Here is a 16,621-nt window from a genome sequence, read left to right as displayed (position 1 = left end):
TAATTTCTGCCTCCTAAATAGCTGGGATTACAGGCACGCACCACCATGCCTAGACCAAACTATACCATCTTTCTTAAGCTTTTCAAATAAAAGCTCTTTCCTACTCAAATAAGCTAGAAAATAGTTGAGGGCTAAGCAGTAGCACTTAAGGATATATATTCATACCACTCTATGATGATGTCCCAATATTCTTTTGTGAATTACATCTGTGGAATGCCAGGAATCAGGCTTGATACAGTGATGGAAGAAAGGACACTGGAAGTAAGTCTGATGAAATTATAGTTACTAAATAAAAATGTTGGAAAGAAATATTCAAAAAATGTTGACCATGGAAGCAGAGAGCTGGAGGAGAACTTCCTGAGACCTCAATGACCTACGTTTCCTCAAAAACCACTTAGTGTAAATTCCAAACACCTGTCACCTATAATGCACTAGACTCTGGCTCAGTTATATGTAATCAATCTAAAGAGTGCAGGTCCACCTGTTAAAGTAAGGAAATTGCTCGTTTCAGATGCTATTTCAGAGAGGCTCTAATTCATATCCTTCCTCAAGTGAATGTTACCAAATGTAGTTGATTGACTGGGACTACAGGTGAACATAGGTAGCACTTCCACTTTCAGCCATAGTACAGCACTAGAAATAAGCAAAACAGTATGTGACTTTATCCCTTCATATAAATATGAATTTGACAGTCATCCAACCATCCCCAGGAACTACAATAAAGGCATCAGCTCAACATACACTATGTCTCCAAATGCCAATCAGTGCTAGACAGAGAACTTGAAGTCACAGTGAAAGCATTCTCTATCTGGCTCCTATACCAGTGCAGGGCTCAGGGACCCCATGGGATGAGCATACCTAGTCATGAATCTTCAGACTAAAATATAACAACTCGGATTTGATCTGAGCTTTGGAAATCACCAATGGCATATGAACTTGTTCCCTGAATTAAGAGCCCTGGAGTAGGGGGCCAGGACATACAATTCATAAGACGTAAATTCTTGATAAATACAAGACAAACATAAAAACAACTAATTAAAACATACAAGCTCATTACTCCTAAGACACAAGGCAAACGTCATGAGGTCTTTGAAAATGTCAAAGGAGTTCCTGGATGGGTTGTGTGACACAGTGACAGAGACCAGGAGCCGCTTGCTCTAAAGGTGAAAATTCGAGGCTTTCCAAAGGGGTAAGGAGGTACTTTGGAGTCTCTTCCAGAATAAACTATGCTGTGGCTAAGCTTCCTCCTTTTGGATGCCAGGGCTCTCTTTTAGGCCCAGCCGGATAACAATTTTAAAAATGATCTCTAAAAACCCTCTGAACACCGTTTTAGGACTAAAATACAATTCAGTTATGGAAAGGCTGTGCACGGTAGTATTTGAGTGGTTGGGATAAAGTTCCAAAGACAAATAAACCATTTCCCAGAGCACAGGTGTTGGGTGAACACGCCGTAAGGCTGGAAATGGCAGAGCACCCGGGAGCAGCTGACTGCAACGCTAATGGGAATACTTGGCTCCACTCAGTCATGACCAGAGCAGGTCACTTTGTGGGTTAGTCTTTATCTCTCTGTGCTTCTGTCTTTATCTCTGTGAGACAGGGGAGGAGGTGGACCAGAAGATACCATCAGGTCATTCCCACCCCTAAAGTGCTACAGTTTAATTTAGCATCTTGAGAACACACATTTGCCATTAAATTCCTAACACAGCTCACACAGTACTGATGTTAGATTTTGAATATAGTTCTTGTGAGTGTTCTCAGGAGCAATCATTTCCTCCTGGGCCATCTCTCATGTGGTCTTCACTGTAGTCCTAAACAGAAAGTGGTAACTGTAGTTCCCTGAATGTGTGGTCCCAGCTCCTCACATCACAGTTCTTTTCTTGGCCTAGTCCTTCAGAACTAGCAAACTCCTATTTACTCATTAGAACCCATCCTGACCCACTGCTCCTCCAGGTAGTCTCTATGTTTTCATAGTGAACTGAGCACTCTGATCCCACCTCTAATGAAGTAGCCACTGAGCTCCTTGAGACTACAACACAAAGTAGGGCCTCAATGAATATTCACTGAAATATCCCAGTAGGGGACCCTATTTGGAAATAGGGTCTTTAAAGAGATCATTAGGGTAGGCCTTAATCCAGTATAACTGGTGTCTTCGTAAGAAGTCAGGACCCAGACCTACACAGAAGGCAGACTTCTAAAAGCAGAGAAGAGGCCTGAAGAGACCAATCCCATGGACACCTTGACCTAGGAATTTTCAGCATCTCCACTATGAGAAAGTAATTTTTTATTGTTTAAGCAACCTAGTCTTTGGTACTGTATTATGGCAATTCTAGAAAACTAATATAGGCTATAATCCTATTCTGTGTACTACAACACTTTTTAACAGAAAGTAGTATATTCAAATGGTGTGCGCACACATGCACTTAGCTGCATACTACTAAGTAGACAATCTGCTCATTTTTCCTTGGCAGACTGTTCTGGCATGATTTAGATGGTACATTTCTTTGTGGAAGACAGGGCCCACTTCCATTTGGCATCTCCCCATGCATTAAAAGTCAGAATCCTTAAATGGGGGGAAAAAGCAGGGTGGGGGGAGACTGCCTGGTCAGGCACAGCACCTGCTCTACTGGAGGAAAAGTACAGCTTCAGAACCAACAGCCTTTGTCCAACAAAATCTAGCAGCCTGTCCAAGCTTCCTCTGAGTGTCCAGACCACTTATGCAGAAGGCCTAGGTCTTGATTCACTGACCCTCCTTCCCTAGGTCTTCTTTCTCCTACTCATGAGAACCTCACCACAGCACAAGCATTCCAGGTGAGAGTGTGGAGTCCTGCAATCTCCTGCCAACCTATGCTTGCCACCAGACTCGCACACAGCTACAATGCAGTCACAGTGGCGATTCCAAGGATACACACCACAGAAGTCTCAGAAGCAGCTCTTCTAATCATTGAACTGAGAAAGTGACATTGCCAGTTGTGCTTACACTGGAACTTTATTTTAAAAATCTATCTACTTTGAGTTTTGGACAACCAGAGGGCCAATTGTATCAGACCCTGACAGGCACCAGTCATAGGGAAGACCACTCATCTCAGGGACAGGCCCCCTGAGAACAAAGGAACAGCATGAGACAGAGGGAACCAGGGGGCAGGGCCACAGAGGCACACACATTTAGGCACTACAAAAAGGAAGTATTGAGGGACAGGAAATTTGAGATTGCACATTTGCTCCAAAGAGATGGATTATCTCAGAGTCCATTAACTGGTTCTAGAAGACAATCCATCTAAGCCTTAGAGAAATGCCTAAAATAATCAAGACACTTAATAAACACTAGGCAATAACACTTAACACTTTCTCCATTTCAACACAACTGAGGATTTCTAGCCAATCAAAGGAAAAGACACACTTTTCTTTGGATTCTGTACCACAGTGGTTCTGTGACAAAGGCTTTGGATCCAAAACCTGGGTCCCTCCACTGATGAGCAATGTAATCTTGGGCAGGTAACTCAATACTCTGGCCTCAGCTTCTGCATCTACAAAATGGGCAAGGCTAGTATTTCCCCCGTAGGGTTGTTATAAAGTGAAAACTTTTTATAACTTGTAAAGCACTTTGAACCATCCCATGTCTGGCACATGGAAATCATCATAAATGCTACCTATGCACACAATGGAAGAGGTAATCCCCCTAAGAACATGAGCTTCTACATGGATTAACATACCTTAACTTTGGAGTTTTCTATCAAATGCTCAGCCATGGATTTTATCAGCACATCAAAGAAAAACCAAGAATACTAAAAGAAAAAAACAAAACAAAACAGAACCCAGTAAGAAAAGCAAATTAGTAAGTAAGAGGTGAACTCTCTTAGGCTGACAATGCAGGTGTGACTTAAAGCATAGCTGAACCTTTTGGCAAACCAAAGAAGTGGGTGGTCATGTCTTCTACTTGCACATGGTCAACAATAGGGTGCTATCTGCTGGAAACTGGCTGCCTGTCCAGCAAGAGGTACTGCTGGACTATCTGTGCAGTCTTTCCTCTTTGCTCATCTCTTCCTTGGTGACATCTGCCTTTAAATCAATGTCCCCTACTGATTAGAATATATTGACATACTCAAGAGCCAATGTGACTGTGAAAATAGCTGTTCTTTATAGCTCCTATCTGAAGACAGAATAGGCAAAGCTGGAATTGGAGAACAATTCTGTTACCCTTTTTAAGAGGAGTACAAATGTACAAAAGAAGGGTGAACTGACCAGGTTATGGAGCTTGTATTTTCATTAATTTGTTTTTATAAAAATAATTAAAATATTTTTCACTTGAACTTGTGAACTCAAGAGATTCCCTGCTTCAGGATCCTGAGTAGTTGAGACTACAGGCATGTACCACCATGTCCATTCATTCATCCATTTGGTTGTAGTGGAGGTTGAACTCAGGGCCTAACACTTGGAAGGCAGGAGCTCCACCACCTGAGACACTCTGCCAGCCTTTTCCGCATTGGTTATTTTTGAGATACAGTCTTTATGTCCCAGCCAGGCCTGGACCACCATCCTATTTGTGCTTCCTCACATAGCTTGTGTGCCACCATGTCTAGTCACTGGTTGAGATGAGGTCTCATGAACTTTTTTTCTGGGCTGGCTTCGAACCATAATTCTCCCTATCACTGCCTCCCAAGTAGCTAGGATTACAGGTTGACCCACTGCATATGGCCTGAATTTATTTTTTAACATATATATAAAAACATGAAAGTTGTATATATTATTAGGGCAACATGTAATGTTTTGATACACGTACACATTGTGTAATGTTTAAATCAGGTTAAACATATCTATACCAAACATTTTTCATCTCTTTATGGTGAAACTTTCAAAGTTCTTCTAGAAAGAAAGATATTGTACATTACTGTTTTCTATAGCTGCCTTACTGTGCAACAACACACAAGAACTTCTTGCTCCTATCTAACTGCAACTTAGTACCCAGTGATCAATCCTTCCCCATCCCTCCCAGCTCATTAATATTTTGTCATTGGTGGTGGTGGTGGTGATGATTCTTGGGGGTAGAACTCAGGAACTCACACATGCTAGGCAAACATTCTGTCACTGAGCTACAACCCCCTCCCCTTGTTAATCAGTTTTAACACTGGCCATACTGACATACCTTGAGTAGTTTGTTGCTGGTAAGGAAATCAGCAGAAGGCTTGAGAATGGTGGTCATGGATTTGGTCAGTTCTTCATGTACTGTCTTGTACTCAGAAGCAATGTATGGTTCAGCCTTATAAGCATACTTTGAAGAAAAGAGAAAGAGACGTAACTGCATTGGTTCTCCAGGTTGGGTTGAAAGCTTGAGAGTCTCCAAAGAATACAGAGATCAGGGTCCAAGGTACGATTTCATGGGTGGGAGAGGAAGGGATGGAAACAAATGTGGGAAGTGTGATTGTTAACGTGACAAAAAGAGGGAGCCCAGGATGTCTTCAGGGAACCCATCAAAATAGCAAATCATCAGTGGTTATCTAGCCCACAACTCCATCTACAACATGGACTCTTTAAGGAATGTGTCACACGACACTGGCAATTGATACCCTGAAGAATCTAGTTTCTTTTTTAAATCATCACATAGCTATAATTCACAAGGGGTCTTAGAACATAAGTAATTTTTTACAACAACAACTGTCACTGTGTATTTAACACTGTACATGGAGAACCTGTTGAGATTTGTCCTAATGGCATCTCTTGCTGTTCTACATAGTATCTTATTTGATTGGGGCCAGAGCTAACCTTCCTGTCTTGGGGGAAGCCATTTTTTTCTGTGAATCTTAGATGGAAAAAAGAAAAATAAAGATTACTAATTCTACCAGGGACCTGGGCAACAGCAAATTTAAAATTCTTTAAACTTCCCTATCATTTGAGCCACAGTAGTTCAAAGGATGAAATTAAGTAAATAAAGGAGTGGCTGTCTCTTTTTGTACTTCCTTGTTCAGGCTTGTAAAAAATAAGTCCTTAGAAGGAAAATTGGAGAGCCACAGATGTAAGTGATTGGAACATTTTTTTTTTTTTTACATACCTTAACATATGACCTCAAGTGGCTCTCCAATCCTTCCTCATGGCACTGGGCAACCACATGAATAATGACCCTACACACCACAGGAATGAATAAAGCAATGAATAGTAATGTGAAAATGGAAACATTTCATTATTATCACTGCACTAGTAGAACAATGAGGATGCTACTGGCACTTAGGAAACAAGGAGACAAGGAATTACGACGGGGTTCCTATGATGGGGTCAAAGACATTTCTTCAATATACTGTTCAGCGCATGCTAGCATCCCAGACGTGCATGGCTGTGCTCCAGGTGTGGCCAGAGTGGAAGGGAAGTAGAGTATCTATCCGTCCACTCCCTTACCGAGTCACATTAACCGCAACTTCCTCCTGGGTGGCTCTGGTGAGGACTCGGAACAGCTGGTTTAGGATGGTGGGCAGGAAGGCAATCATCACGTGACCTTCCATTGCATGCAGACTCTACACAGAGAATGATGAAGCACACGTTATCTTTGTATTTTATTTATTTTGAGATGGAGTCTTGCTATATTGCTCAAGTTGGCCTGGAACTACTGGGTTCAAGTGATCCTCCTATCTCAAGCTTCCAAGTAGCTGGGACCATAGGCACATGCCACCATGCTCAGCTACATTATCTTTTTAAATGTCAACCAACTAAAGGCAACTTCCACTTAATTTCAATTTAGGATGGAAGAACTCCTAAAACAAATGGAAATGGACAGAATGGCCCCCAAAAAGGTCTGTTTCAATCCTCAGAAACAGTGAATATGGGGAGAGGGAGAAGGTGGGGGGCAGGGGGGAGGAATGGCCCAAACAATGTATGCACATGTGAATAAATGAATAAAAAAATTAAAAAAAAACAGTGAGTATGTTACATGGCACATACTCACTAATTCAACCAACTACTAATTGGTTGGCTTTAAGTTAGGGATTATCCATGAAGACCAATGCAATCACAAAGGTCCTTAAAATTGGAGGAGGGATGCAGAAGAGTTAGGGAGCTATGACCAAGGAAAAGTGGTCAGAGATGCTATGCCATTATCACTGAGATGGAGGAGGAGCCATGAGTCATTACGTTTAAAAAACTTTATGGTGTATCTCTTTAATATATCAATGTTTTTCCTTGTCAAAGAAAACGCTACCCTGTTTGTCACATTTCTTGTTTTGTACCATGCCTAGAAGGTCCTTTAGCTAGTTCCCTTTTTTGAGATGTTTGCCTACAATCACATTCTGGATGAAAGTCCCTACACAAAACCTACCCTGCTCTTACTATTCACTGACTTCAGGAAACTGCATCACTCCTGCACAAAGCTGGGACCAGGTAGGCCTATTATCTTTGATTCATCTACCTTGCTTGCAGTAACAAAGTATACATTATCTCCTACAATGAACTAGAAGTTCCTTAAGGGTAAGAACTGCTATAATTTGAGAGTGTATTCCTGAAAAAAACATGTGTTGGAAATTTAATCCGTAATGTAACGCTGTCAGGAGGTGGGTGATTAGTCCATTAGGGCTCTTGCCTTTATGAATGGATTAAAGTTGTTACTGCTAGAATGGTTCTTTATGGTGGAAGTGGGTTCCTTCTAAAAGGAAGAGTGTCTCTCTCCCTGGTCTCAACCCTTCTCTTGTCCTCTGCTTTCTGCTATGGGATGACACAGCAAGAAGGCCCTCACTAGATGCTGGCACCTTAGTCTTGGACTTCCAAGTACCCAGAACTGTGAGGAAGTAAATTTCTGTTCTTTATAAATAACCCAGCATCAGGAATTGTGGTGCAGGAGCACAAAACAGACTAAGACAAGGACTGCTTCTTCTGTGCCCATCACTGTGCTCAGCATCCAGTAACATCAACAGAGGGCTGTATCATGCGAGTGGCTTTACATGCCTGAGAATAAATGTGTTTTTGAGGTCCCGCTTTGTGAAGATCTGTGGGACTAGCACAAGGGCGGTGCTATTTCTAAGTCCATTTCTCATCACTATTGAAAACCACACAAAACCAGTGACGTGACAGCATTCAGATAAGAAAAGCCTTAGAGAAGTTCCCAAGAGGCAGAAACAATGCTCACCACCAAATGGAAAACCCAACCTACACCAAACTCATTAAGAAAGAGCTACTAAGAAAGTCATCTATACCTTAAGGTATTTTACAAGTTCATTCCCTAAGGCTTGGGCTCCAGATTCAGTTTTCTGGCAGTACTGGAAAAAATTATGTAAATGCTGATCCTAGCAGTAGGAGAGAAAGAGAAAGTCTATTAGCATATACACTATAGAAATAGGAGCATTTGCTTCTTGTAGCAAGCATGCATGTTTTTTAAGATTATGAAATTGATCACATAAAATGACATCAAAAAAACCTTCCAACAATTTGTGTATAATTAATACACACAAATAAAATATTAATGATAACAAAGATCCTCCAACAACACAGGAAAATTGTTGGAAAATGTTACTTGTACTAGTCATTTATATCAGTATACCTGCTATGCATTTTCTTTAAATAAAGACCTATAGAGTAAAATATCCATATTACATATTAGTATTCCATTTCCAAAAGAATTGCAAACTTAGTCACAGAATAATCACCGTTGATTTTAATGTACTAGCTCGTACCTGAGTATACACTGTAGAAACTAGATGAGTTGAAACTTTCAACAGTGGCTTGCCTCCATCTACCCATTTAATTTCTGGACCATAGTGCTGAAAAAAATATGGAAGGAAAAATAAACTCCAAAAGATTAGCTACCTTAGCTATCAAGTCTTTTAATAATAAGCATAATGGGGGTATTGACGAGGGAGGAACTGAAGGCTCAAAGGGCTTGAATGACTTGATAGCTGTGCCTGGCCACAGCAGGAGTGCAGCTGATACTCATTTCTGCCCATTTTCTTCCCCAAGTACAATGCTCTTCTTACTGGGTTTTCTAAGTCATCTTTTCTGTTTAGTTGCAGCTGTGTGAGCAACTGTCCATTTGATAGAGAATGAATCCCATTTTACCAGTATCTTAACCAGACTCAAGTTAAGAATTCTGAAAGAGATGGTAGAATGTACCAGATAAAGCAAACAGGGCATATGTACTCCTGGGATAGGCCAAGGGTCAATCTTCTGTGTTTATTTTAACTTCTGAAGCCTCTAATTTTTGATCAGGTTCAGACTAGAAATTATAACTGAAAATTGTATGATTTGCCCTTCTTTTTCATTTTTTTTGCTCTTCTTTTGCAGTACTTTTAATTATTTGTCCATAACATGGACCCAAAATTGGCATTATTTAAGCACTGAGAAAAATTAAAAGAGCAGACTTATCTAAACATGTCATAAAACTGAAGTCTGTAAAATTTAAGATGGTTAAAAACAGTGCAAAGCCAACAAACCATTTTGAGAAATCTGAGAAAAATTAGGCTTTCAAGAGTCAGAGGTTTCCTAATGTGGTGAGAGATTTGCTCACTAGATTTTATATTAAGCCTAACACTTTACATGACCCTAAGAACTCTTCTCTATGTGAGCATGACTAGCTTTGCAGAGACAGACTCCTACCGTATCCACTTATCTCCAAGTCTCTACGCCCTGAAGAGGCTCTGCTAGTCCAGGGCTTATAAAATGTCCGAACTACAATTCTGACACTGTGGTAATGGGGCTGGTGGAGTGGCTCAAGTGGTAAGAGTGTTTGACTGGCAAGCGTGAGGTCCTGAGTTCAAACCTCAGTGCCGCCAAAAAAAAAAAAAAAAAAGTACTGACACTGTGGTAAGCATAAACAGCAATGGTTTCTAATTGCCTATGTTTACTTGAAAATGAATAACAAAAAACCAAAATGTCGTAAATGGCAAAAAATGTTAGGTTTTTTTTTAAAATTGTTTTTTAGTTGTTCATGAATGTTTTCTATAGGAATCAAGATAAACCAATCTTAAAATCCTATACCCTGCCCATGCCAAGCTCTTGGTAGCCAAGGTAGCCAGATGGAAGATTAGCTGACACAGGGATGTGCTGCTCGTTCGTCACCACCCTTCCGTCTTTCAAGAGAGGAAGCCAGGAGTATCCAACTGTTGAAATCAAAGAATAAAAAAATCCACCATAAATATATGAAAACTTCTAAAAGAAAGCCATTGTAAAACCACCTGATTTTTAAGAACTGTTATTATCAATCAGAGTGAGAAATTTAAAAGGCTTAAATATGGTCTCTGCAGAACATTTTTTACAATGCACTTTGGTCTTTTGGGGGTCAGAATTCTAAAAACTTACATATACAACCCAGACATGCTATTTTCATGCTACCTACAAATTTCATCTAAAAACCCTTTTGCAAAAGGATGCAAATTCAGAATCAAACTACATTTTATAAGTATAATGTGCAAATTAACAAAAATCAAAGGAATGATGAAATTCCCCACCTTGTGTTTCAATAACATCCTTCTTCTTCGTGCTCCCCTTGCTTGAGTTATCACAGCTGACGTGGAAGAATGTGAACAACAAGTGGTGCTTTTCATGTAGCTGGGTGGGCAATTCCATTTTAATCTGTAAGGTGGATAAAAGCATCTTTCTAACATTCTAAAACATCAAAAATTCTTCATCGAAGCAGATATGTACAAATGTGCATTTGTTCGCCAAATTGTTACTAGTATTTGGATTTAAAGACACCTGAGCTATAAACTGTGTTGAGGGAGAAATGGATCCTGAATTCATTGGCTGGAAACAAAAGAAAGGTTGATGGGTATTCTGAATCTAAATAGATTTTAGATTCCAAATCTAAAATAACTGGAAAGCAGTAACCACTATACAAATTAACACAGCCACAGCATCTGAAAACCCTGGGTAGAATATTTCAAAGCAGGATTCGTGCTAGAAACAAAAGAAAGGTTGATGGGTATTCTGAATCTAAATAGATTTTAGATTCCAAATCTAAAATAACTGGAAAGCAGTAACCACTATACAAATTAACACAGCCACAGCATCTGAAAACCCTGGGTAGAATATTTCAAAGCAGGATTCGTGCTAGAAACAAAAGAAAGGTTGATGGGTATTCTGAATCTAAATAGATTTTAGATTCCAAATCTAAAATAACTGGAAAGCAGTAACCACTATACAAATTAACACAGCCACAGCATCTGAAAACCCTGGGTAGAATATTTCAAAGCAGGATTCGTGCTAGAAACAAAAGAAAGGTTGATGGGTATTCTGAATCTAAATAGATTTTAGATTCCAAATCTAACATAACTGGAAAGCAGTAACCACTATACAAATTAACACAGCCACAGCATCTGAAAACCTTGGGTAGAATATTTAAAGCAGGATTCGTACAGCAGTTTATTAAACCTCAGTGGACCCTTGAACACATAAGTTTGAACTACATGGGTCCGCTTACATGTAGAATTTTGGTCGTGTGTTTTGATGCTGGGGATTAATACAGTGACTTACACAAGCTAAGCACACAGTCTACCACTGAGCCACACTCAGGCCCTATGTGAAAAAAAATCACAAACCACATAGCCAAGACATATTGAAAGAAATTAATAAAAAGGTAGGTATGTCATTAATGCATATATGAAGATAACTGTCTATCTTATCATTCAGTACCACAAAATATATACAAAATCTACTGTAAAAAGTTAAAAATTATCAAAACTTCTGTATGCACTTACAAAGCAAACCTGGCCCCATTTGTAAATGAGAAATGTAAGCAAATATAAAGATATCATATTAAATCATAACTACCTAAAATTAACTGTAGAGCATACTATAGTAATTCCATAGCCAATTCACTATTGCAGTGAGCTCAAGTGTGTATCTGTCTAAAACTCTGGGAGATGGTATCAACTCTGAGTGGACTCTCTCCAGTAAATTATAAATGGCAATAAAAAGTGGTATCTCATGGTTCTCACATGTTTTTCCCCCACATATAATACATATAAAACAGGTGCTGACTATTGTGTTATTGGTAAGGAAGTCAAAAGCAGGCTATTAGTAAAGTTTTGGGGGAGTCAAAAGTTATACATGGATTTCTAACTGCTGGGGAGCACATCAGTTGTTTAAGAGTCAACTGTACATTATAATTTTATATAAGAAAATCCAATGATAAACAGGAAGACAGACTCTCAGGTCCAACAAATACAACTATACTCAAGTATGAATTGGAAAGGAAACATGTCATAATATTAATTGTGAAAGTATGACTTTTTCTTTTCTATATTACTTACATTTTCTAAGTTATTATTTTTAATAATAAAGATATTACTTAAATAATTAGGAAAGATATATAAAATAAAATTTTCAACATTTAGTTCTATTGCTATAATTTCAGTATGGTAGGCAGTTTCTTTTTAATTTTACTATACTAAGTAAATAACTTGAAGTTTCCCTGAAAAGTATCAAACTGGATTTTTCCCTCGAAAAGTTATCACTTACCTCATCATAAAATTCTGGGTTTTGGTGATGGTGTAAAACTGAAGCAAAGGCGCTTCTGGTGAACACTGGGCCGCCAGGTCTGCCATAAATGCACTAAAATAACAATTAGCAGGGGCAAACACCATGGTTTAATTAGTGGAGTAAGAAATTAAACTGAGATGTTGTAAGGGAAGTGGTGCTCCTACAGCAGACTTCTGACTCTGAAACTCTAGGCCTTACTTCAGGGTCCAGGCCACCTGCTGGTGCATCACCAGCCTGTTTGCCCACTGCCCTGACCACTCCTCCATGCCTGTATGACATCTTACTTGTCACTTTCCTACGTATGCTTACATAATTCACCTATCCGAATAACTGTGGTTTCTAGGCACACCAAGCAAACTCTCATGCATCCTTTAAGAAATTGTTGACTTCTTCCTCCATATGTCCTCTCAGCATTTTTCTATGATACCCATTCAATTTTGTCCAGAAAACAATTTGAGTACCTCTGTGTGCCAGGAGACTTTTCTCTATGATTCTGTTTCTCACTAAACTGTAAATTCCTTGAGGGTGAATATTATAATTCTCTTTTCATCTTTCTCTCCTTCCCTTTTGCATTTTCAACATAGTAAACAATTTGAGCTCTAGAGCTAAACTACCTGGATTTAAATCTCAGTTCTACTAATGCATGACCTTGAAAAATTTATTAGTTTTAGTCTATTCATCTAAAAAATATGGATCTGATCAGTACTTCACTCAAATGACTGTTCCAAGAATCAAGAGCTAAGCACACCTATGAGCTCTCCCTGGAGTATGAGCAGCATTCAGTACATGTTGCCTAGGATGCACTGCTGTCATTACTGCCACACCACAAGACCCACTTAATATAGGTCATCTGTTGTTGATCTGTCATCATTTCCATCATGAATATTACTCAAATCATATTTCTTAGCTCCCACACAATGGTTGCCTCATAGGTGCACAGTAAGTGTTTACTGAATTGAATATGTATAAGAAATTTCATCCCTAAGGAGAATAACAAAACAGTCAATTATGGGCAACAACTTAAAATTCAGCATATGTGGTACATAGTATAACATTGTATATTTTTGGTCTGTGGCAATTAAACTGTGCCACATTTCTTTAGTTGTCTAGTATCGCATAGGTACACTTTTAAAATGGAAAAATCAGAACATGCAGGTGAATATCATAAGAAAACAAACCTTCAGGGGCTGAGAATCTTCCTCATCTGAATCTTTGAATTCAATGCAAATAGCAATATTTCTGGCCTGCAGGAATATTTAAAAGAAAAAGGAATAAGAAAAACAACTCTCCCAGAGGACAGTACAATATTAAGGCTGAAACCTCGGTCTCGCACTCACCTTGGCAAAAGACTTCTGACTGTCATATTTCAAGTACTTAGGATACACGTAAAGATGATTGTTGTAGACAGTGTAAGGCTGCGTGTGTTTCGGTATGCAGGGCACAAATTCCTCTATTTCAAATGTAACTGGAGTTTTAGGACAGGTTTCAAATTGCTTCATGGGAATATATGATGAATTAACATAATCTGAAAAGATATTCAAAGCAATCCAAACTCAGGGAAAAACCAACTAAACCAAAGTTTTGTCTCTATTACACCAAACTTATACTTACTAGGGTAGTCTGAAGAAACATTATCAATTGTAATGTCTAGATTGCCTAAAATCACTGGAAGCTTAGCCATCTTCTCAGGTCTACAAACAAAAGAAGAGAAAAATCAACCAGTTAGGTCAGTTGTAAAACCTAAATTCTAGAGTGGCACTTCCAAGAGAAGAGAATGCCAATAATGCAAGCGGCAAACACAATTTTAACCTTCTAGTAGCCACGTGAAAAAAACTATAAAAAGAAACATGTAATAATTTTAATACTACATTTAATCCAACAGATCCACAATACTATTTTTGTATATAATTAGTACAACAATACACAAACTAAGTTTTCAAAACCAGATGTGGATTTTGCAAGCATATTATCAATTCAGACTTTCTATATTTCAAGCATTTAACAGCCATACATGGCTATTAGCTGTACTGTGCATAGGTCTAGATGAAGAATATCAGCAAAATAGTGATGGTCAAAGTATTCCTATATCACTCCAGACTCACCATAAATACATGACTTATTTAGAATCAACATTCAGAACCAGAAATCATCTTAAGCTCTAATAGCTAGCAAGATGGTGAAACAGGGCAGGTACTCGATGAAACTATCATCTGTAGTTGGTCTGACTCAATCCATACAGGAATCTTGTTAGATGCTCCCGACAAGTGCTGCTACTGTGCCAAGGAAACTTGCAACACGGCCATTTTGGCACAAGCTGCTCTTCCTCACAGCATGGTGAAATTTGCTTTTCTGAAGCTTCTGCTCATCGAGGGGCTTGGTTATGAGCCCCTTTCAATCACCTGCAGCTACCAATTTTCCATTCTCAGCACTCTTGCACATTCCACCAATGCCACTGCCCTCGAATGTGGCAAATAGATCAGACACAATAGGGTCTGAACATCTGGCGTGGAGTTCCTGTCTGGTTTGGGCAACAACTCATCTACTAATGCAGCCCAAATGCCATTATTTTTGGTAGCTATGCCACCCTAGGGACCCACATTAAATTTGTAATCACCTAAAATCCCTAAATCTATTTTCACCTGCTTTACCATCATGTTACATTTCTCTGCTCTGTATTTATAGGATTATGTTCTTGGATCTCACAATGGGAATTTATTTTTGTCTTGAAGAAATTTCATTTGTTTACATTTGAGCCATTTTGAGTTAACTAAAGTCCTTCTAAATCCAGGCTCTAACATCTAGTATTATTAGATATTCCTAAGAGCTTTATGTTCTGAAGACACTTAATCAGCATGGTATATTTTCGTAAACATCATCAATGAAGATATTATATTGCACGGAATATTGCCAAGAACAGGCTCCTTCTCAAATCCCCAGAGGACCATTTCCAGCTGGACATTAGCCCATTAATTGCCCTTCCTGAAATCTGGTTACTCCAACAACTGAACAAGTACACACTCGCATGTGCATCACTTTTCTGATTTGTTCACGGGCTGTCATAGCATGCACCCATGGTAAACACATTCTGCCAAGGGCTCTGCAGCCTTGCAAACCAACTTAAAAGAGAGAGGAAATGTAGCTAGGGTAGACCAGTTCAATACCACAGATCTATTCCTAAAAAACAGAATGCCACCACAAGGCTCTTCAGAAGCCACCTGTTCAATCATTTCTTTTATAGCACTGCCAAGGACCATAAAGCTCAATGGCCAAAAGACACAGCATTTGCTTTTGAACCCATTTTTAAAAAGTTCCTATATCCTGTTTGTGAGATTCCTCTTACATTACTATTGTCTACTAAGCAGTCTCACAGGTAACTTCTCAGTATATCTTAAGTCTTATTCATGTGAATTAGGGCTTCCTTAAAAATGGTAACTTCTTATTTCCTTATGACCAAAGACTAGGTTGAGTTGACTCATCTTGGCTTGGCCCATCCCCATCATTAAGTTGCAGAATCTCTTTCTCTCAGGGTCTCTCATTTCCACTTGTCTTTTGTTTCCACTTGAATTTAAATGAATGTGAGTTTAAAGGAGAGACATAATGGTCAGGAAGGCAAGTCGATGATTTTTCACACTTTCTACCTTCAGTTATAAAGATTTATGGCCAAGAAGTCTCCAGATACAGCACAGCATTACCCTGTTATTTCCTGACTGTGCCCACTGCATGAGATGTTTCACATGCACAAGACCCTTCTTTTTAGTAGGAAAAGGATCAGTAGTGTTTCCTCCACAGTCACTTCCTGAGAGATTTCCATTGCTTCCCAAGCACTGTGAACTCCCACAAAGATACTCTCCATATAAGGCTCTTTAGGGGAATCGACCCTCAGATGCATGGATTTTATGCACTGTAAGTTGTCCTGACATATAGTGCCTTGCTCCACCTCTTCATTTGAACAATTTAACCACAACTATGTTCCACAAAATCTCAGAAAAACCTATTAAACTGTATCTGCTTCTAGGAGCTACAAATACTGTTTATTATAAATAATACTTTTAAATGTAAATAACCAGGAGTGATGTCTCTCACCTCCTCCTAGGTATTTCCATCTAGGAATACAATATGTTCAACATTTTTAAAAAAAAAAATCATTTTAACATCATTCACATATAAATTTCTA

At 39.0% G+C, this 16,621-nt stretch overlaps 1 protein-coding gene across 30 annotated transcripts in view; it reads right to left on the bottom strand.

The window, feature by feature from the left end:
• Positions 1 to 16,621, bottom strand: part of Dock9 (dedicator of cytokinesis 9) — a 260,000-nt gene that overhangs the window by 79,288 nt on the left and 164,091 nt on the right. For all 30 annotated transcript variants that reach the window (XM_074043061.1, XM_074043075.1, XM_074043068.1 and 27 more), the window contains 12 exons: positions 14,059 to 14,138; positions 13,785 to 13,972; positions 13,626 to 13,691; positions 12,427 to 12,519; positions 10,416 to 10,539; positions 9,946 to 10,067; positions 8,646 to 8,732; positions 8,169 to 8,258; positions 6,385 to 6,500; positions 6,044 to 6,113; positions 5,141 to 5,266; positions 3,711 to 3,782 (listed from right to left, as the gene is read on the bottom strand). In XM_074043061.1, coding sequence (XP_073899162.1) covers positions 3,711 to 3,782; positions 5,141 to 5,266; positions 6,044 to 6,113; positions 6,385 to 6,500; positions 8,169 to 8,258; positions 8,646 to 8,732; positions 9,946 to 10,067; positions 10,416 to 10,539; positions 12,427 to 12,519; positions 13,626 to 13,691; positions 13,785 to 13,972; positions 14,059 to 14,138 — 1,234 coding nt within the window. The remainder of the gene's footprint in view (positions 1 to 3,710; positions 3,783 to 5,140; positions 5,267 to 6,043; positions 6,114 to 6,384; positions 6,501 to 8,168; positions 8,259 to 8,645; positions 8,733 to 9,945; positions 10,068 to 10,415; positions 10,540 to 12,426; positions 12,520 to 13,625; positions 13,692 to 13,784; positions 13,973 to 14,058; positions 14,139 to 16,621) is intronic.

This window comes from Castor canadensis, chromosome 10, assembly GCF_047511655.1.
Source record: "Castor canadensis chromosome 10, mCasCan1.hap1v2, whole genome shotgun sequence".
Classification (NCBI taxonomy): domain Eukaryota; kingdom Metazoa; phylum Chordata; class Mammalia; order Rodentia; family Castoridae; genus Castor; species Castor canadensis.
Note: the sequence above shows the minus strand (reverse complement) of the source record. Positions and strands in the feature narration are given on the sequence as shown.